The 18,728-nt window shown below is 31.4% G+C and overlaps 1 protein-coding gene across 1 annotated transcript in view; it reads left to right on the plus strand.

Annotated features, from left to right (window-relative positions):
* The first annotated feature begins 4,153 nt into the window (after positions 1 to 4,153).
* Positions 4,154 to 18,728, plus strand: part of LOC127723639 (MAM and LDL-receptor class A domain-containing protein 1-like) — a 64,654-nt gene continuing 50,079 nt past the window's right edge. Inside the window, exons 1-6 of the mRNA XM_052230340.1 lie at positions 4,154 to 4,253; positions 7,755 to 7,840; positions 8,927 to 9,184; positions 11,660 to 11,734; positions 12,782 to 12,856; positions 17,501 to 17,591. Of these exons, the coding sequence (XP_052086300.1) occupies positions 4,190 to 4,253; positions 7,755 to 7,840; positions 8,927 to 9,184; positions 11,660 to 11,734; positions 12,782 to 12,856; positions 17,501 to 17,591 (649 nt within the window). The 5' untranslated portion in view covers positions 4,154 to 4,189. The remainder of the gene's footprint in view (positions 4,254 to 7,754; positions 7,841 to 8,926; positions 9,185 to 11,659; positions 11,735 to 12,781; positions 12,857 to 17,500; positions 17,592 to 18,728) is intronic.

The following is an 18,728-nucleotide window of genomic DNA, read 5'->3' on the forward strand; positions in this document are numbered from 1 at the left end:
TTGCACTAGTTCTTTTAAATATCAATCTAAGATTGTCAGACGAGATCTCGGAACAATGAAAAGTCAAAATTTAGAACATGACCTTGTGATACATTTACATATCACTTATGTCAATTCAAAAGGGGAAATAACTGTAATATGGAGTCTACGAATTAGTTCGGTTAAAATTTGACAAATCATGAACATTTTTTGAGCGTCCTAAATACATCCCAATAAAACATGGTAATAAGTTTTGAAGAGAATAACACATTTTTTCGCCATGAAAAAACAGGGGTTCGTTGGGCTAATCATTCAATTTCCATGCATCATGTCGTTTGCGCCTCCAAATGAAAATGTCCACAGCATTTCATGAATAGAGCGTGCAGGAGATTTAATAGCAACAGGTAAGTTTCATTTTAAAAAAACATGATCATCAATGTTGTATGACTTATTATAAGATAAAGTTTTTTTTTCATTCATTTTCTTGATATTGAATAAATTCCACAATGCCGCTTTCTTTATGAGGCTCATGTTTACTCTCAAATAATGATACAATATTTCATTTTCACTATAGGGGCAATTTATTTATATTGTATATGCGGTGCATTTTCATAGGAATTAAATTAGTTTTCATCAAATAAAGTTTGATTGCGTAACAATTACATTTATTGTAAAAAATACTCAATCTCATTTCTGTAATAATTCATCCAACTTCTCGAAATGTGGAGGTCCTGAAAAAAATTATGAACCTTCATAAACAATTAAGGACATCCTGAAATTGAATTGTGGAGGTCCAGAACTATAGTATCGTTGAACTCTAATATTATGCAAGATATTCAGACATAAAGCGTAATGTTGACCAGTAATTTGTGAAGGTTCTGAAATATTTCAGGACCTTGAAATCGAGTTGTGGAGGTCCTAAAATCGAATGGAGGTCCTGAAAAACTTCCATGAAATCAAAAAACGGAACCTCTTGAATGTTTCAGATATCACAAAAAACTAATTATGGTGGTCCTGAAATATTTTGGGAGTCAATGATCTATGGTTAATCTGAATTTGAATTACGAAGGTTCTGAAATAATTCAGGAGCTCCTTAAATTCAACAGTGTTGACTAAATCGGCGCCTGATTTTATACCCGCAGAGAGGATTAAAGTTAATAATAATGTAATATCATTTTATTTGATTGAAAATAACTACTGTTTTCTAAACAAATATCAAAATGTTTCATCGTATGAGAAGTGGTTTGACGTACTACTGATATAAAATTTGGTTCACAGACATCCGTCTACTAACTATGTTATGTATATAGAAATATAAAAATATTTTATCGTTTGAGAAATGGTTTGACGTGCTTTAAATCTGAAGTTGGGTTCACATGCATCCGTGTACTAACTACTTTATTTCTAAAGAAACATCAAAATGTTTCATCGGTAAAGAAAAGGTTTGACGTGCCTAAAATTTTAAATTGAGTTCACACACATCTGTGTACTTTAAAAGATACTCTAAATGCTTGAGAATAATCAAACGAAACAAGGGTGGTCTATACTTTGAAATGTTCGAATTAATTTCAAATGTAATACATGTATATGTTTACTCCAAATAAGAGGAGACGATAGAAGAGAGGAGGCAATCAAAACTCATAAAACGAAGACAAAATACTTTCCCATGACCAATAGAAAAAATAAGAAAATACAAACAATAGTTCACAAAAACACCACATCGAAAATTACTTATTTAGCAGCACGAGTCACATTAACACAGTGGGTGAAACTCATGTGCTTTGTATTCGTACGCAAGTATTGCTTAATTATTGACAACCGTTGTGTTGCTCATTGAATCATCGGCTTCATATGAATTAAATTGACTTAAACCTTTTTATGGTAAAATATTTTCTTCCACTGGTATCGTGACGACCTATCATTCATGATTTGAGCTATATTGTAAAAGTTGATATACCTTTGTAGTATTTTGTACGTAATTGTACGGATGTGCCAAAAAAAATAATCATTTCTTTATAACGATATAAAAAAACCAACTAGTTTTCATGGATCATGATATATCTATTTTTTCAATTACTCCAATAACGGTTGAAAAATTGAGACTACATACGAATCACGATAAGGATAATTTGACTAATCACTACATTTCAATATTTTAAAACACAAAGGTGGTAATAATTGAATATCTGACATCATTTTGTAATAGAAAACAATAGAAAGCTCTACGATATTCAAACAATACAATTTAAGTCATATGATGCTTCAGTTTCAACAAAAAAGATGAATATTTTTTATATACTTAAATGACCAAGTTGTACTATATAACACGTCTATATAGACATTCTGTTAAAAGGAAAACGTTTAAATTATCAACATTATCAAAACTGTACTGCTTTCAAATTAGTGTTTTCCCGTACCCTAATTCGACTACAACTTTTCTGTATGCGGTGACCTGACCATGAGCCTCTTTTTAGAAATTAGAAAAGGGAATATCGTGTTTGAAAATAAAACAAATTTGGAAAAAGAGATAGTATAGACTGATTCTGAAAGAGAAAAAAAATATACCAAATAATTTACAACTGTTATGACACAGTTTTATTAACATATAGACACGCATGGGAAATTCTTACGTACATGATTTATGGGTACTAAAACATTTTGTGAAATGTGTAAAAACGTAAAGTTATGGTTCATATAAGGGTAAATAAACATCAGTTTTTAAAAATTATCGTGATTACGCTTTGAAGTTTTTTTTCTAGATTGTATGTGGTAGTTGAAATTCATTATTGCTACTATATGCACTCTTACTTCCTTTTTTATTCATAACTCGCATGTAGAATAATAAATTACTAAAATGTCTACTGTGATTTTAAATAGTTACCTGTATTTTAATAAAAATTATTCAATATTATATCTTTTTTATTTGTATCTTTTAAAAGTTAATAGAGATGAATATAACATTTCAAACTGTTAAACAATGGAACTAAAAGTGCAATATGATAAGCTGCACATTAGCTACAAAACAATGACACCCGTATATTCAAATTTTGGCCAAAGTTATCTGTGTATTAAAATTCATGCTAAAATTTAGTTTTTGTCGTTTCACGTCCCTTTGCTGGTAGGTGTTTGATAATCTAAGGTCAAAATAAAACAAATGAATATTTCAAAAGATGTTTTGAAATAAGAAAATTATGTTTTTTAAGGAGACATTTGAGCATTAAGTATAACAATTCCTAAATCATTATTTGGCTCAAAAAAGAAACGTTATATACTAATGTGCAGTATTATCAACTCCAGGGACAAATAAATTGCGACATACATTTTTAAAACAAGAATATATCTGATGTCAACAATTGGCGTTAAAGTCTACGCGATGCCATGTTTAATTTGTTTATCTCTGGCTGACTGGCAGGTTTTCAAATATTAACAACGCCAAATTAATTAATCCTATATCTAAATAACTAAAACATGTCATGTCTATTTAGCTACACATGCAAGTATTTATAATGATTGGACTAAATGCATGGAAATCAATATACTGCATACAGTAATTTAAGAACCATATTGATCAGAAAGGATAGCACCTTTTTTGACCAGGAATTTCATCATTTGAACTGATGTTTAATCAAGTTTTAAGTTGCTAACTTTTTTAAAATAGAAATGGTTCATTGTTCAGATTATTTACCAAAATTAAAGATATAAATGCCCGAGAGAGAAAAAAAAACATTGTGGCTTTTCACATTTCATATGTAATTATTTTCACACTTCTGTCATTTATCAATCGTAAATAATGCATGCTGTCGACCCTTTCATTCTGGATTCCTTGACAATAACCAGTGATTTTCTGTTTCTGTCGATGCAGTTGGTAGAATAATGATGTTGGTTTTTTTTTTTGCAAAATCTTAATAGCTGTTTGCAGTCACATGTTTTATTTATTTATTTTTATTTTAATTTTAGTTTCTATTTATTTGTTAGGGTGGGAGCCTTGGCTAATATTTACAAACATGCTCATATCCGTTTTCGAGGGTGTGTCTCAATGCATTTAAAAGTTTCTTTAAACTTTAAAAGTACAAATTGTTAATGTAGTTCAACGAATCCGGGTATAGGAATCACTCGTCTGTAGTCAACCAAAAAAGATTCGTGTGTATATATATATACATATTCCAATAAACCACATTCATCTTGTCGACTTTCTGCCGGAAGTATCAAGATGCTACCACTGTATCTCTGTTGCGTTTTAATACCACTGACAAATGCATTGTCTTGGAAAGAAGGTAAGAATGAATAAATGTATGGTATAAGTCACAATATCATTAGCTAAGAAACAAAGTAAGCTGAACATATTGATAGGTTATGGAACTCCTTTTCGAGATATTTGATTTAAAACGGAATGGCGGGAAAAGACTAACTCGGACTGTAACCTTATATTTAGCATTGACATTATTTGGGTCTCAAATCGTAAGAAAAGAAATTTAGAATCTGCTTAAATTTTGGTACTTAACCTTTTATTAGCTATTGAAGTCTTATATGAAAAGAAAAGTGGGTGATATTGAGCAAAATATTTTACCCTGTATCGTAGGAAAAAACCCAAGGAGACCGAATATCTGACAAAAATTCCTAAACCTGACATGACTACATCCTTAAGTAAGGAAATTACAATATGTTGCAACTTTAGTATTTCTAGTGACATAACATAGAACATATATAGCGGAAATTTTAAATTATTGCATGTGTGTTATTTATTTAAATATATTTACTTATTTATTTATTCATTTATTTATTCATTTATTTGTCTATTTATTTATTAAAACTATTTTAGGGAAACATTCGTCCATGCGATATTTTAAGAGGTTAGCTAAGATTACTGGAAACTGATATTTTACACCATAGAACAAATTTGTTGGTCCGGATTTCTATGTTTGAAAGAGAACAATTATTATGCGTAAATAACTTTTAGTTTATTGTCAATACAGTTTGAAATCAATTGAAAAATACCTTCCTTTTTTCGCCCAAAAATGGTCTTGATTTCGAGCAATTTTGTGAAAAGGGAACAATTATGTCTTTTATCGTTGTTTGTTTCATTCTTGATTGTTTTATATTCCATTTTTACCTTTCTCAAAGACTTTTTTATATAGTGTTTCAATCTTTAAAATCGTGTTGTTCATTGTAAGTAGTTTAGCGCGCATGCCAAATAAATGATACGGTGATTTTTTTTTATTGATTTAGCACGCTTTCTCTGAGATTTAATATCATATTTATACTTGTTACCATAAGTGCTTGGGGGAATGCAGTGACTGATATATCATTTATGAAACAAATTGATATACTCTTAATGAATGATGAGCAAGAATGAAGCCAGTACAATGAAAGATATATTTCATATGTTTTTTTTAGAATAACTAGTTTTCATGGCTGATTTTGTGCTGTCTGAAGTACACGTGTTACATGATTTTTTACAGTACACTGAATGAGCCTATGGTCATGGTGGGAATTTATCATACTGATTGTTTGCCAAAAGATTGATTTGTTTACTAACATCATTATTGACCTAAAACCGCTTGTTTCTTGGCTAAAAACTTAAACGGAAAGAGAGAACTGTGTAAGAGTAGAGACTCAGAATGTTGAAATATTAAGTGTCAGGAAATAACGTCTATTTTACGCATGTTTTTTTTAAATAATTCACTAATCCTTGGTACCATCATGCTGAAACATTACCTGTTACTACAATGTTTGGATCGAAATGGGTAGCCTCGATAAGGCCCCTGTGTTTCCTAGGTCTATATAGGATTGAAATCTAAAACATTTTGTCAACCTTCACAAAAAGGACTGATAAAGTCCGATTTGGAATGTAAATTTCAATTCTTATTGAGAAAAACACGACAAAAATCGTTCAACTTACATACCGCCCCCCCTCCCTCCCCCCCCCCCCCCCCCCGAAAAAAAACAACAAAACAATGTTTTTTTCGTTGTATACCTTCATCCAAATGTTTACAGTAATAACTATGAATGAAAGGACATGTTGGGTATACGTAAAGGGGACGACAACAACCTAACGGCACAAAGAAAAAGATATCAAGTGGTCAAAATACGGTCTGAAAAAAATTAGCAAGTCAAGCTCTTAAGTAACGATAAGTTGATGGGGATGGGTCGGGAGGAGTTTTCGCATATATCACTTGTTGTTATACTGCATTATATATGTTTCGCACATCTATGCTACATGTTGTGATCAGTTTTTTAAACAATTGTTTTCTGCAATTTGTCGGAGAGGATATTTATTTTCAGTCTATCTTGGGCAACATTTTATTTCTTTTATTATTTTCAGTTCTTACCAGGCCTACATATCAATCCCCCTCCCCAATCAAATGGTCGTCACCTAAATTGCCTCAGATTCTGAAAAGCTTTGAATAAATTTGAATATCAAAGGTGGCCATAAACATTAAATTTTCCCCCTAAATCGCCCAGAGTCTTAAAACAAGCTATATGTAAATTTAGCAGAGAATATTATAGATTGCAATCAAAACTAAATTCCCCCAATGGCATTACTGTTACACGCACATGAACATGTTGCGGGATTAAATAAAACTTTATTTTATTTCATAAAATCTACTAAACAATGAATATCCCGAAGGAGCTAAAAGGGTTAATATTAAACAAATAATATATAAACTGAACGTTGCACTCTTTATTTGACTCATGATTATTTTTGTCGATTGTTACTGTCTAACTTACGTATATCACACATCTTTTTAAATGAACATATGCACAAACTTTATAGAGTGCTTCTTTACTAGACATGTGCCTTGTAGGAAAAAGAGCATATACAGTGGCGATCACTTCTAACCTCTCATTAGAACTGTCAGAATAATCTGTCATAGAACTGTTCTAAACTGTCCTAGAACAGTTTTACCTAGAACTGTCAGAATCAGTTCTAGGTAGAACTGACCAAATCAGTTCTAGGTAGAACTGGCAGGATCAGTTATAGTGTAAAACTGTCTAAAACTGTTCTACGTAGAACTGTCCAAATCAGTTCTAGTCGTAGAACTGTCAGCAGAACTGACCAAGTCAGTTCTAACCGTAGAACTGTCAGTGGAACTGACTAAATCAGTTCTAACCGTAGAACTGTCAGCAGAACTGTCTAAAACTGTTCTAGCCGTAGAACGGACCAAACCTGTCAGGATTGTAGAACAGTTCTGAATGACGTCACTGCAATTTTTTAATATATATTCGTTTGACTTATCTATATTTAAGACAAAAAGTTCTTAAAACTGTTCTATGGATAGAACTGACTAAATCAATTCTAGCCGTATAACTGACCAAATCAGTTCTAATCGTAGGACTGTTCTTGTCGTAGAACTGTCTAAAACTGTTCTAGGGTAGAACTGTCTAAATCAGTTCTATGTAGAACTGACCAAATCAGTTCTAGGTTAGAACTGTTCTAGCTAGTACTTTCTAAAAGGAATCAGGATGACAGTTCTACATACTGTCCGAGAACAGTTCTCCTGACAGATTCTGACAGATTTTATGAGAGGTTAGAAGTGATCTCCACTGTAGTAGTCGGTTCGGAGTCCGAATAATTTGTCCGGCAGCATACATGTTTTCAGCTCACCGATTTAAAATAATCCAATGTAACGTGCTTGTTTATTACAAAACAGGGTATATCTACATATCATATTAACCAGCGTCCTCAATATACATATATATTTACGCTGTACATCGCACCAATTACCAAGACCTGACATAAACTATGTTTTAGGTATATTCTATTTTAATTTTAGCAAAATTTGACAGAAGAAATGATATTCGAAGTCTTCATGATGTATACAGAATAAAGGAGAGGGAAGGATACAATGCAAAAGAAGAAGTAAGTCATACAAATTATATCACTGACATAAAAGTCGACATATATTCCTCCTATATTGAAGAAGAAGCTGCACACCTTTCCTGAGCACACGAGTTCTACCCAGTGTTTTTTATGGGATTTTGTTTTTGCTTCATTTTCGTGTGGTGTTCTGTGGAGTGCTTGTTGTTTTTCTTTTTGCCATGGTGTTGTCTGTTTTTTGTCGAATTATGGGTTTAGACTGTCCGCTTTTATTGACTTTTTTTCTCTTTGTCTTTTCTTCTATTAGTTATGATGTTGTTTGTTTTTTCTTCAAATCATCTCTTATTTTTAATTCTCCCTTTGTTATCTTTTTCCCTTTGTGTATGTACCTGTATATAAAGTTTCGAAGATACTGCACTGTTGGTTGTTTTGTTCATTATCTGAATGAAATACAGATCCTTTGTCTACGCTTCACAAGGATCTGATAACACCCTGTTATACTTTTTGTTGAAAAAAGCCTTTTGAAATGGTCGGTTTTTGTCGTAATGAGACAGACCTTTCAAAATTTGAAAGCAAATATTTCATTGGCTGAAGAAATTACCAGAACAGAGAGTAGAACGGAGTCTTGCTAGATTGTTGTTAGCAGAGTCCGGATACATAATCTGTATTTTTCAATCACTCGAAAACAAAGCGCGGACACAAAATATGTATTTTAATCACGTTTAAGCAAAATGCTAACACAGGATCTGCATTTAACATGTTTAATCAGATTGGTTATTCAATGTGTACAACAGCATTGTTTTGCATCAATGCATGATATGCATATGGTCGTTTTCTGCATTAATATAGTAGATTGTTATAGTTCGGTAGTTAGCGCCCCAGTTTCGAATCAATTAAAATTGCAAATTGAATTGTTTGTAAAGCCCTATTAATTTCTGATATTACTTTGAATCGCACTAAGGATGGTTTAAACTAACTACAGTGCTGCAGGAATTAACTTTCAAATAAATAAAATGAATAATTTTTTTTTTTCTTTCAAAAATTAATATTTTGACTGAAAAAGGGAAATAAGGAGGTAATATTTTAAGGGTTTAAATGTGAATTCTATTGTTTTTTTTCTATTTCTAGCAAGAAAAAAAGAAAAAATTTTCAAACCCGAAAAACCAAGATTTACGTAGAATGCAAGAAGTACTACAAAGAGTAAATGCCAACCTAGAGGAGAAGCAAATTGAAAATTTAAGCCTTAAGCTCCAACCTGTTCCAGAAAATAAACGCAAACTTTTAAGAGAAAGAAAGCGTCATCTAGAGTTAGAAAATATTCAACGTCAAACACCGAGGACGAATAAAGATCGTAAGAGTGAAAAATATTATTTAGAACATCCAAAGGTAACTGTAAAGTATTATTATTAACATGCAATACCATATCACATGGTATTTTAAAACTTACTACTTGATTCGGAAGCATTGAACTAAACTTGTACATTTATAGAAACTTCTAAATTTATTGCGACACATACTGAAAAAGGATATATGCATGTTTATATTTTCCAAGGACTCACACCCTACCAATTAAATATAAACTAAAATTTTAAAAAAATCGAATACATGAAACACGTCTAGTTGGGATTTTTCATGGGTCTCAGATAACTACTATCAGTTATTAAGACTATGCAAAATACTCAAAAGTATTATTCTTCCAACTGCATCGACAGAAACAGAAATTCATTTACATTTAAAACGTACATGGGGGTAGGAATGCGTTTTACCGTCAGACGTTAAATAGTTTTTAAATCGTTAACGTCGACTTGATGAAATTTGTATCATGATTCGTCAAGTTATCCTTATCGTGATTCGTCGTTATAATTAGAAAAGAAATATAATGTGATTCGTGAACATCAGTTTATTTCGTTTATCGTTACGAAAAAAATTTTTTTTTTATCAATACAATAACCAACTCACAGTTATTTGCACTTTTCCAATATAGATCAAATTATGAACGTATGGTCGTCACGATAACAGTGGAACAAAAACAATGTTGTTACCATCAAGAAGTTTCATTATGAATCAGATAATTTTATGAGCAAAACGACGGTTTTCACTTATTATCCAAAAACTGCTAACAAGTACAAAGCACCTGTGTTTCACCCACTGTTCTCATATGACTCGTGATGCAAAATCTGTAATGGTCTATATGGTGTTTTTTGAAGATGTTGGTTTGTTTTTTCGTCGTTTTTCTTTTACCATGCTAAAGTCTTTTTTTTTTTTAGACTTATGGGTTTTTATTACACCCTTTCTATCGTAACCTCTTTTTGGAATATACATATACATGTATTACATTTGAAAATCTTTCGATCATTTGAAAGTATACATCACCCCTGTTACGATTCAATGTTCTTTATCATCTAGAGTATATTTTTAAAATACACGGATGTCGAAGAACTCAATGTAAGATTTACAGCACGTCAAACCATTCTCAAACGATGAAACATTTTGATGTTTCTTCAGAAAAAAAGTAGTTAGTAAACGGATGTCTCTGAACCCAACATTTGATTTGAAGCACGTCAAACCATTTCGCAAACGATGAAACATTTTGATGTTCCTTTATACATAAAATAGTTAGTACATTGATGTCTGTGAACCCAATTGTAAATTCACAGCACGTAAAACCATTTCTCAAACGATGTAATATTTGATATTGCTTAAGAAATAAAGTAGTTATTTGTTATCAAATAAAATGATTTCACATCCTGATTAACTTAAATCCTCTCTGCGTGTACAGTTTGAGCCACATAAAGATTTAGGACTTACATGTAGTTAATCTTTAAATGTCCCCTTAAAATCCTAATTTTCTATTTCAAGAGATCTTTTCGAATATTTGTTTGTTAGCTTTGACCTTAGATCATCAAATACCTACGAGCAACGGACGCAAAACAAAACCCTCAATTTTGGCCTCAATTTTAATACCCGGATGTGCTTGTTTTGTTACTAATGTACAACTTATGATATTATTGCAACTTTAATTTCATTGAATCACAGTTTGAAATGTCGTTTTCATATCTATTTACTTTTAAAATATATCAATAAAAGAAATATGAAATTGAATAAACTCAATTAAGATGAAGGTACAAATGTAACTTTTTAACATCGCAGTTAACATTTTAGTAATGTATTATTCTACATGCAATTATGAAAATAAACAGGAATTATCAGTGCATATAGTATCAATGATTATTTATTTACTCTTATATGAACCATTACCATACGTTTTTACATATTTTAGTACCCATAAATCGTGTATGTAAGAATTGTCCATGCGTTTCCACATGTTAATTAAATTTTATCATACCAGTTGTAAATGATTTGGTATATTGAATATATTTTGCATGAAATGCAACTTTTACGTTATTAAGACTTTATTTGATGAACATAAATTCAATTCCTACAGCAAATACAATGCAACTGAATGACCCCTATAGTAAAAGTATGGTATCATTATTTGACAGTAAACATGCGCTGAATAACGAAAGCAGCATAGTGGAATAAATTCAATTTGAACAAAATGAATGACAAAACCTATTTTGAGTTTTACAACATTGATGATTATGTTTTCTGAAAATAAAACTTATCTAGATGGCTCTGGGCTCGACGAAAACCCGTCTGCATAGTTTATCTGTATCATGAATTTATAAAAACAGTACATTTGATATATTTTTTTCTTATTTTATTCAAAAATTATAAATTAGAGTCTGTTTATTTTTCATTCTACATTAGAAATATATGACAGATACAGTCACAGTGGTATTTCAGGAGTTGCAGTTTGTATACACTGATTACTATTATTAATAGTTTTACTGTTTCCAGGAAATATCAGCTGACAACCCTCTAGAGAATGTAGTTGAAGCCATGCAAATAGAAACGAATGGACATTATCACCAGGTTATTATCAGTATTTTATAGGTCATTGTATTTTATTATATAACTCTTCAACTGTTTAGGTTCTTATACATCCGTGGCTTTCAAATATTCGTCTTTGAGCATTCCTGATGAAGGTAAATTCAGAAAGGCACTTCGGGCGCATGACATTTATAACGTGTTGTTTTAATTTTTTTATATAAAACAAAATCGCTAAGAGGGTGATAGACAACATTTTTACTCCGTGAAAACATTGTCAAACGAAGAGTAACATTCTGCTCTTTCACCTTCTCAGCTATGTGTTATTGAATTTAATATACTGATTGTTATGTTATTATTGTCTAATAAATTTTTTATTTGAAAGTAATAAATTATGACGTCATGGAATACAACGTTACAGCCATTAGAAAAGTATCAAAAGTGAAGCAAGATGTATTTTTTGTATGCTGACTGTCTTTGAAAAGACATGTAGCCGAAAGGTAGTACTTGAACATTGTCTTTAAATTTTTCCATTATTCTTTCGCGTCAAGATGTTAACATAATACTACATCCGTTCAAATGATCAATCATATCCGTCAAGTATAATATCGAATGTTTTCCTCGTATTAACCATATCGAAATCTGGCATTTCCTTATGTAGAAAATGATGGATTAAACCTGGTCGTATATCTAGCTAAACCACTCACTTGTATGACAGTCGAATGAAATTCCATTATATTGACAACAATTTGTGAACAAAAAAAACAGACATAAGTCTTACAAGTAAAAGGTTTAGCTAGCTATAAAACCAGGTTTCAATCCACCATTTTCTACATAAGGAAATGCCTGTACCAAGTTAGGAATATGACAGTTGATTTCCATTCGTTTGATGTGTTTGAGCTTTTGATTTGCCATTTGATAAGGGACTTTCCATTTTGAATTTTCCTTGGAGTTCGGTATTTTTGTTATTTTACTTTATTCTACTGATAATTTTCCTTGGAGAAAGTTAAAGTAGACATCAACAAGGTAACATAACTACGATTATAAATCAATGTTGATATTCTGAATGACAGTAAAAACGTTCCTTTACAGGCTGATGGTGCTAAGCCTCGGCAGAAAGCGAAACTCATAGGTGACAACCTCGACGAAGACATAATAGTTGAAAAGGTAACAATACACCCTATCATCGTTTATCGGTACTGCAGATACAATTATAGTGGCTAAGGATCAAAATCTGCATTTTACGATTGCAAAATTAGAACGTCAGAAATAAAAATTTCTATACACGATACATTGCGATAGCAAAATCAATTGTTTTGAATGGCAATAGGGAATACAGATCGTATTGTATCTTCCGAAGTGATAGCCGATAAAAGGGTGTAAACAGTATACATGTACATTATGACGAACGCTCATACTCTCACATTTCCATGTACAGAAACCGTAAAATCTGAATCCAAACCCTAATTTGCCATATTTTATAAAAAGTCCACACAGCAATAAATTTATGTACCAAGTTTCAGGTTAATGTGATTACAAATTCATTGTAGACAACATTTAGTCTTAGATATATGATTTTTTTATTAGTTGGTTGTTATTGGCTTTGAACCAGCTGTCAGTAACTGCGAGTACTCTCAGATCTGTACTTAGTGTCTTTTTTGTTATTAGGGATGAGGGATGCATGTATACCCTGACACGTCCTGTCTGTGTTTTGTTTGATGTTTTTCTTTGTATCAATCTGATGAGTTAAGCCTTTTTCAACTGATTTTTATAGTTTGTTCTTAAGTTGTGCTGTTACACCACTGTCCCAGGTTAGGGGAGGGTTGGGTGCTCACAAACATGTTTTACGCCGCCAAATTCTTTGTGTGCCTGTCCCAAGTCAGGAGCCTGTAGTTCAGTGGTTGTCGTTGTTTCACGTCTGTCGTATTTGTTTTTTCGTAAATTGTTTTGTAATAAATTAGGCCGTTAGTTTTCTCAATTGAATTGCTTCATATTTTTTATGTCGGGGCCTTTTATAGCTGACTATACGGTATGGGTTTTTCTCATTGTTGAAGGCCGTAAGTTGCCTATCATTGCTTACCACTTTATTTGAACTTTGTTGAAAGTTGTCTCATTGGCAAACATACCACATCTCCTTATTTTTATATTAAACCAAAACTTATACCTGATAGGAGAAGGACGACATAGAGATCGGGAAACATAACGCCCCTACTATCGTTAGTTGGGCATAGAATAGATAAATGCTTGGTACCTTTTGTTGTCGGAGTCTATGAAATAGTCACAAAACTACATTGGTTCTGTTAATTCATGGGCAAATCTATAAAGGCATCGATAAATAAGAATTAGAAGTGACTGTCATGCAAATAGAAAGTATGTCGTAAAACTTGGCAAAACTAAACCATTTCTATAGGTGAGGATCCCTAAAATTGTGTACACGTATTTATTTATCATCTAAGTGCAACCTGATTTCATGACAATTTTACATAATTTAAGAGTTCAGTTTTATATTCAGCCAGCCTTCCAGGGCTAGCGGAGCACTTATACTGCCTGTACAGTTCATATCAAATATGAGAACATGAACATTATATTAAACGTCTCTGAGTGATAATAAAGTTAAACAATCTCTAAAGCAAAAGTACGCGTTTTAACAATGTTGATTGTGTATTAAAAACAATCTTAGTATCTGTATTAAAAATAAAATTAAGTAATCGAAGTTGACGAGTACTTATGATAGTGAGATCCAAGTTGTTCCGTAGCAGGAGATTCATCAACAGTTCGTCCCTTTCGGTCTTGTAATAAGCGCAGTACATTGTACAACATAAAGTGCATCTCATCTTCTACAGCATCGTTCTTTAAACTTTGCACACTCGTCGTTCTACGGGGATATTTCTATTACTATAATTGTTTTTTTCCAAATGGATAGGTTGTGAAGACTTTAACAGAGAAACTGAAGATGTTGATTTTCATGTAGTTTTTGGAGAGAGAAAAAGAATCCGAAACTGTATTTTAGGCTACACACTTAATTTTGTTATACGATCAAAGATCTTGCAAAATTATGTAAAAACAAATCATCAAAGTTACCAGGCTTATCATTTTGTATGCCAGACGCGCGTGTCGTCAACAGAAGACTCATTAGTGACGCTTGATTAAAAAAGTTTAAAGGCCAAATTAAGTACGGAGTTGGAAGACATTGAAGACCCAAAATGACCTACGCTTCATACGCCAAAGGGACGCATGTACACAAGTTAAAAAAGATATTCAAGCTTTCATTTTTTTAAAATAAAGAAAGAAAACTGCCGATGTCAAGAGGGGCCCCGCTTGCACATTTTTGTGTGAGTCACACAAACACATAATTAATTCTGATACAAACAATGAAAAGCATTTAATATGTTTTCAATTTTCATACATTTTGACACCAGGAAAGAATCAATATATGTACGAAACAAAAAAAAGTTTCAATCATGTATTAATGCAACCATTTCAACAATGGCGGTCTAAGGCCGATTTCTTACATAGGCGATCAATTCGTCGTTTCAGAATCTAATGCATTCTGGGTAATTTCATTGTTCGTACCCCAAAATGAAAACAACGTCACGTCATTGGTTGAATTGCAATTTTTTTGGATGTTGTTAGTCAATCACAACGTTCTGGTGTACGCTTTTAAAAATATGTCCCATAATGCATTAGATTCTAAAACGGAGAATTAGGAATAACATATTTCATTTATATACCATTTTATTATTGAAATCCTAGCACACACAGATGTTTCTCTGTGATTTTTTTTTAACAAATACCAAATATTAACTTCAGATTTAACACTGGTAATCAATTTGGAATAGCATATTGTACCTACATATATATATATATCAATTGTTGTTGCAATCTAGGCAAAATGATGTTTCTCAGAATTTGCGATTTTTTTTAACAAATATATTGTAATTACTTTAAATTGGTTATCAAATTATACCTATACAAAAATGTTCATTGCAATCGTAGCACATAAAAAAGTTTCTCAGAATTTATTATTTTTTTTTTTACCAAAACAAAGTTTTTATCCCAATTATTTTTCCAAATTGTCAAAAAAATCCTTTTTTGTCAGCTATAATCAATATGGAATAGGAAATAAAAAAAAGTTTCTCAAAATATGTGATTTTCAAACAAAGATTAATTGGTTGTTACTGCAATTTCAAAAACAAACTCACTAGATTTTTTAAACCAGGAATTAATTTTGAGTATTTTTGTTAAACCAACATGTTAGTTTTCATTGAAATCCTTGCACAAAAACATGATCATCAAAATTTGTGATCTTTAACAAAAACAAAAACAAAAAAATATTATTAGGCCAATGTTTACCAACAATTTAAATGCAAATCTTCATACTATGAAAAAACACTGCTAAATTTCATTGGCCTGCTGCTACCCGTACTTGAGGTGATTTTGAACTTACAAAAATTATTTCTCAAAATTTGTAATTTTGAAACAAACACTTTAAAAATATGCACAAAAATAATGAAAAATTTCATTGGTCTTATACACGTATTTATACTCTTGGATAAATTTTGCTTAGTAAACTATTTTTCAAAATTTTCGACAAAAAATTTTTCCAATAATGATTGGCTATTTTTTTTTTTCTAAAAATATCAACATATTATGCGTAACAACTGTGCAAAAATGTCACTGGCCTCCAAGCTATACTTTTGGAGTTATTGTTTCTACAAAAATTGTTGACTAACAGACGGACGGACAAAGAGAAAATTATAGGGCTCCCGCACCCAAACAAGGAATCAATAAACATTCTATGCATCATTTTTTTATTTTAAATAATTATTCAACTGCAGTTAATATCATATACGGCTTGCGTGTGCACTTCAAATTGTAGTACTACTTTAATGTCTCATCTGATTCAGAGTAAACAAACTATATAAAGACAACTGCTGAATAATTATCATTATAGTGATTTTTGGTCTCAACCTTTACATAAATGTTAAATTAGAATTTGTTTTAAGGACGAATACAGATCAAAATTGTATGCTTTATGCTTGGGGACTTTAGCTGTTTGTTTGAGAACTGTTTAGACTTTCAACAAAGGTAACATTTTATTTACCTATTAATATTTTAGGCGTAAACAATTTTAAGTTTAAAGTGAGACAACTATCCACCAAATGTCAATTGAGGTGGATGTAAGCAATTAAAGACAACCGTACGGCCTTCAACAAGTAGAAAATGGTACCGTATAGTCGGCTATAAAAGGCCCCGGCATGAAAAATATGAAAAAGTTTAATAGAGTATGTATTTTCATATTACCGACTTTTGACTCCGGATTATACAATTTTTCGACAGGTTACCTTTTCTGTGGTAAGACATCCTGGTATTTGGTCAAGTAAGAGCAACAAAAATAAGTAAAATCAAGCATATAATCGGTATAATTTCAGGGGAAAGTTTACTGTTTTCCGATGATTTTGCCGTTTAAAGAAAATGTAAAGCAGTTATTTGTCCCCTAAAAATTATACCGATTGAAAGCTTGATTTTACTTCTTTACGTTGCTCTTATTTGACTTTGTACCAGGAAGTCCTACCACGGAGTAGGTAACCTGTCGAAAAAATATAAACTTCGGAGTCAAAAGTCGGTAATATGAAAATAGTCTATTGAGAAGTAAGTTTACCTCTAGATTTGTGTCATTGTGATGCTGCCTCATTGACGTAAAATTCCCATCTGTTATTAATAATGTTCATCACGTGATTTATAACAGCTTCTTCCAAAAAAAAAATATGTTTAATTGATTTTGATTTGAATGTACCTTTTATTATACAGCCTGAGGGAATAAAAAGAAATTTTTTATTGGACCCGGAAAGAATATGGCCAAAAGGAATAATACCATACGAAATAGCATCAAATACCTACAGTATGTATATTTTGTAAAAGAAAATCTATATGATATAAATGTTTTGATAATAATTTCAAACTGGTATTTGCTACATAAAGCTAAAATTGATGAAACAGGTTTCTGAAATATGATTCTCTCTCTCTTAAGTGTTTCGTATTTGTAAGTATAAAGCTATTAGATAATTAAATAATAGAGAACTAATTGAAGTATTGTAATATAAAACAAAATTCAAAGAGTTACCAACCAACGCATACGTTCACGAATGCGCGTAGCGCAATAATTATTTATCTATGTTGTTCGGTTAAGAGTTAAATATTTTCCGATACTTACATTCTTGGATTAGTAATTCTTTTTATCACATTGACAACGGACTTTTTAATAAATACATAGTTGAAAATGCAAGGAACTATATCTGTTTTGCATTTATAGTACGTTTTGATGCAACGTCATCGACAATGTTTTGACATCACCCATTGTTGTATGATGTCAAAACTGAAATCATCGGATTTAATCTGCATGTGAAGTTATCGGATCTGTTTTATTGGGATATTACGGTAATTCATTGCAATATTCAGTTAAATGACGTTTTCAATTAACCATTGAAACATACAATCAAAACAAATGACAGCTGTAAATATCTATCAAGTAGTGTTTTTTTTTTTAATATTCTGTCTAATGTCAAATGTAAAACGGATTTCAGAGAAGAAATGCAATGTCCTATTCTCGTCCTGCCCGATTCTCCAGCATGTAATAGAATCACAGACCTGTCATTTGTATTTCAAGATAATTTGTTTTTTTTTTCTCATGAATCTGTAAAAATGTTCTTTATTGATATTTACACATTTATTTCTCCGCCAATAATTGAAACCACAGTTCTGTAATCTATGTTGGTATCAATGGCTTTTTTTATGTGATAATTCTGTATGTTATGCATTAAAATGCAAGCTTAAATCTAAAAATAAGAAAATCTTGTATGATTGCTAATGATAAAACTATCTACAACATACCAAATGACGGTTTCCTTTTAAAGAATATTTAGTAAAATTGTTTGGTATTTTGTATCATTTTCGGCGGTAGTTATGATTGACTGCTGTTTACGTTTTGATATTATACTACGAGACTGTGTTTGATGTGTAATAGAAACAATACCACCCT

The sequence above is a fragment of the Mytilus californianus genome, unplaced genomic scaffold (assembly GCF_021869535.1).
Source record: "Mytilus californianus isolate M0D057914Y unplaced genomic scaffold, xbMytCali1.0.p SCAF_13, whole genome shotgun sequence".
NCBI lineage: Eukaryota > Metazoa > Mollusca > Bivalvia > Mytilida > Mytilidae > Mytilus > Mytilus californianus.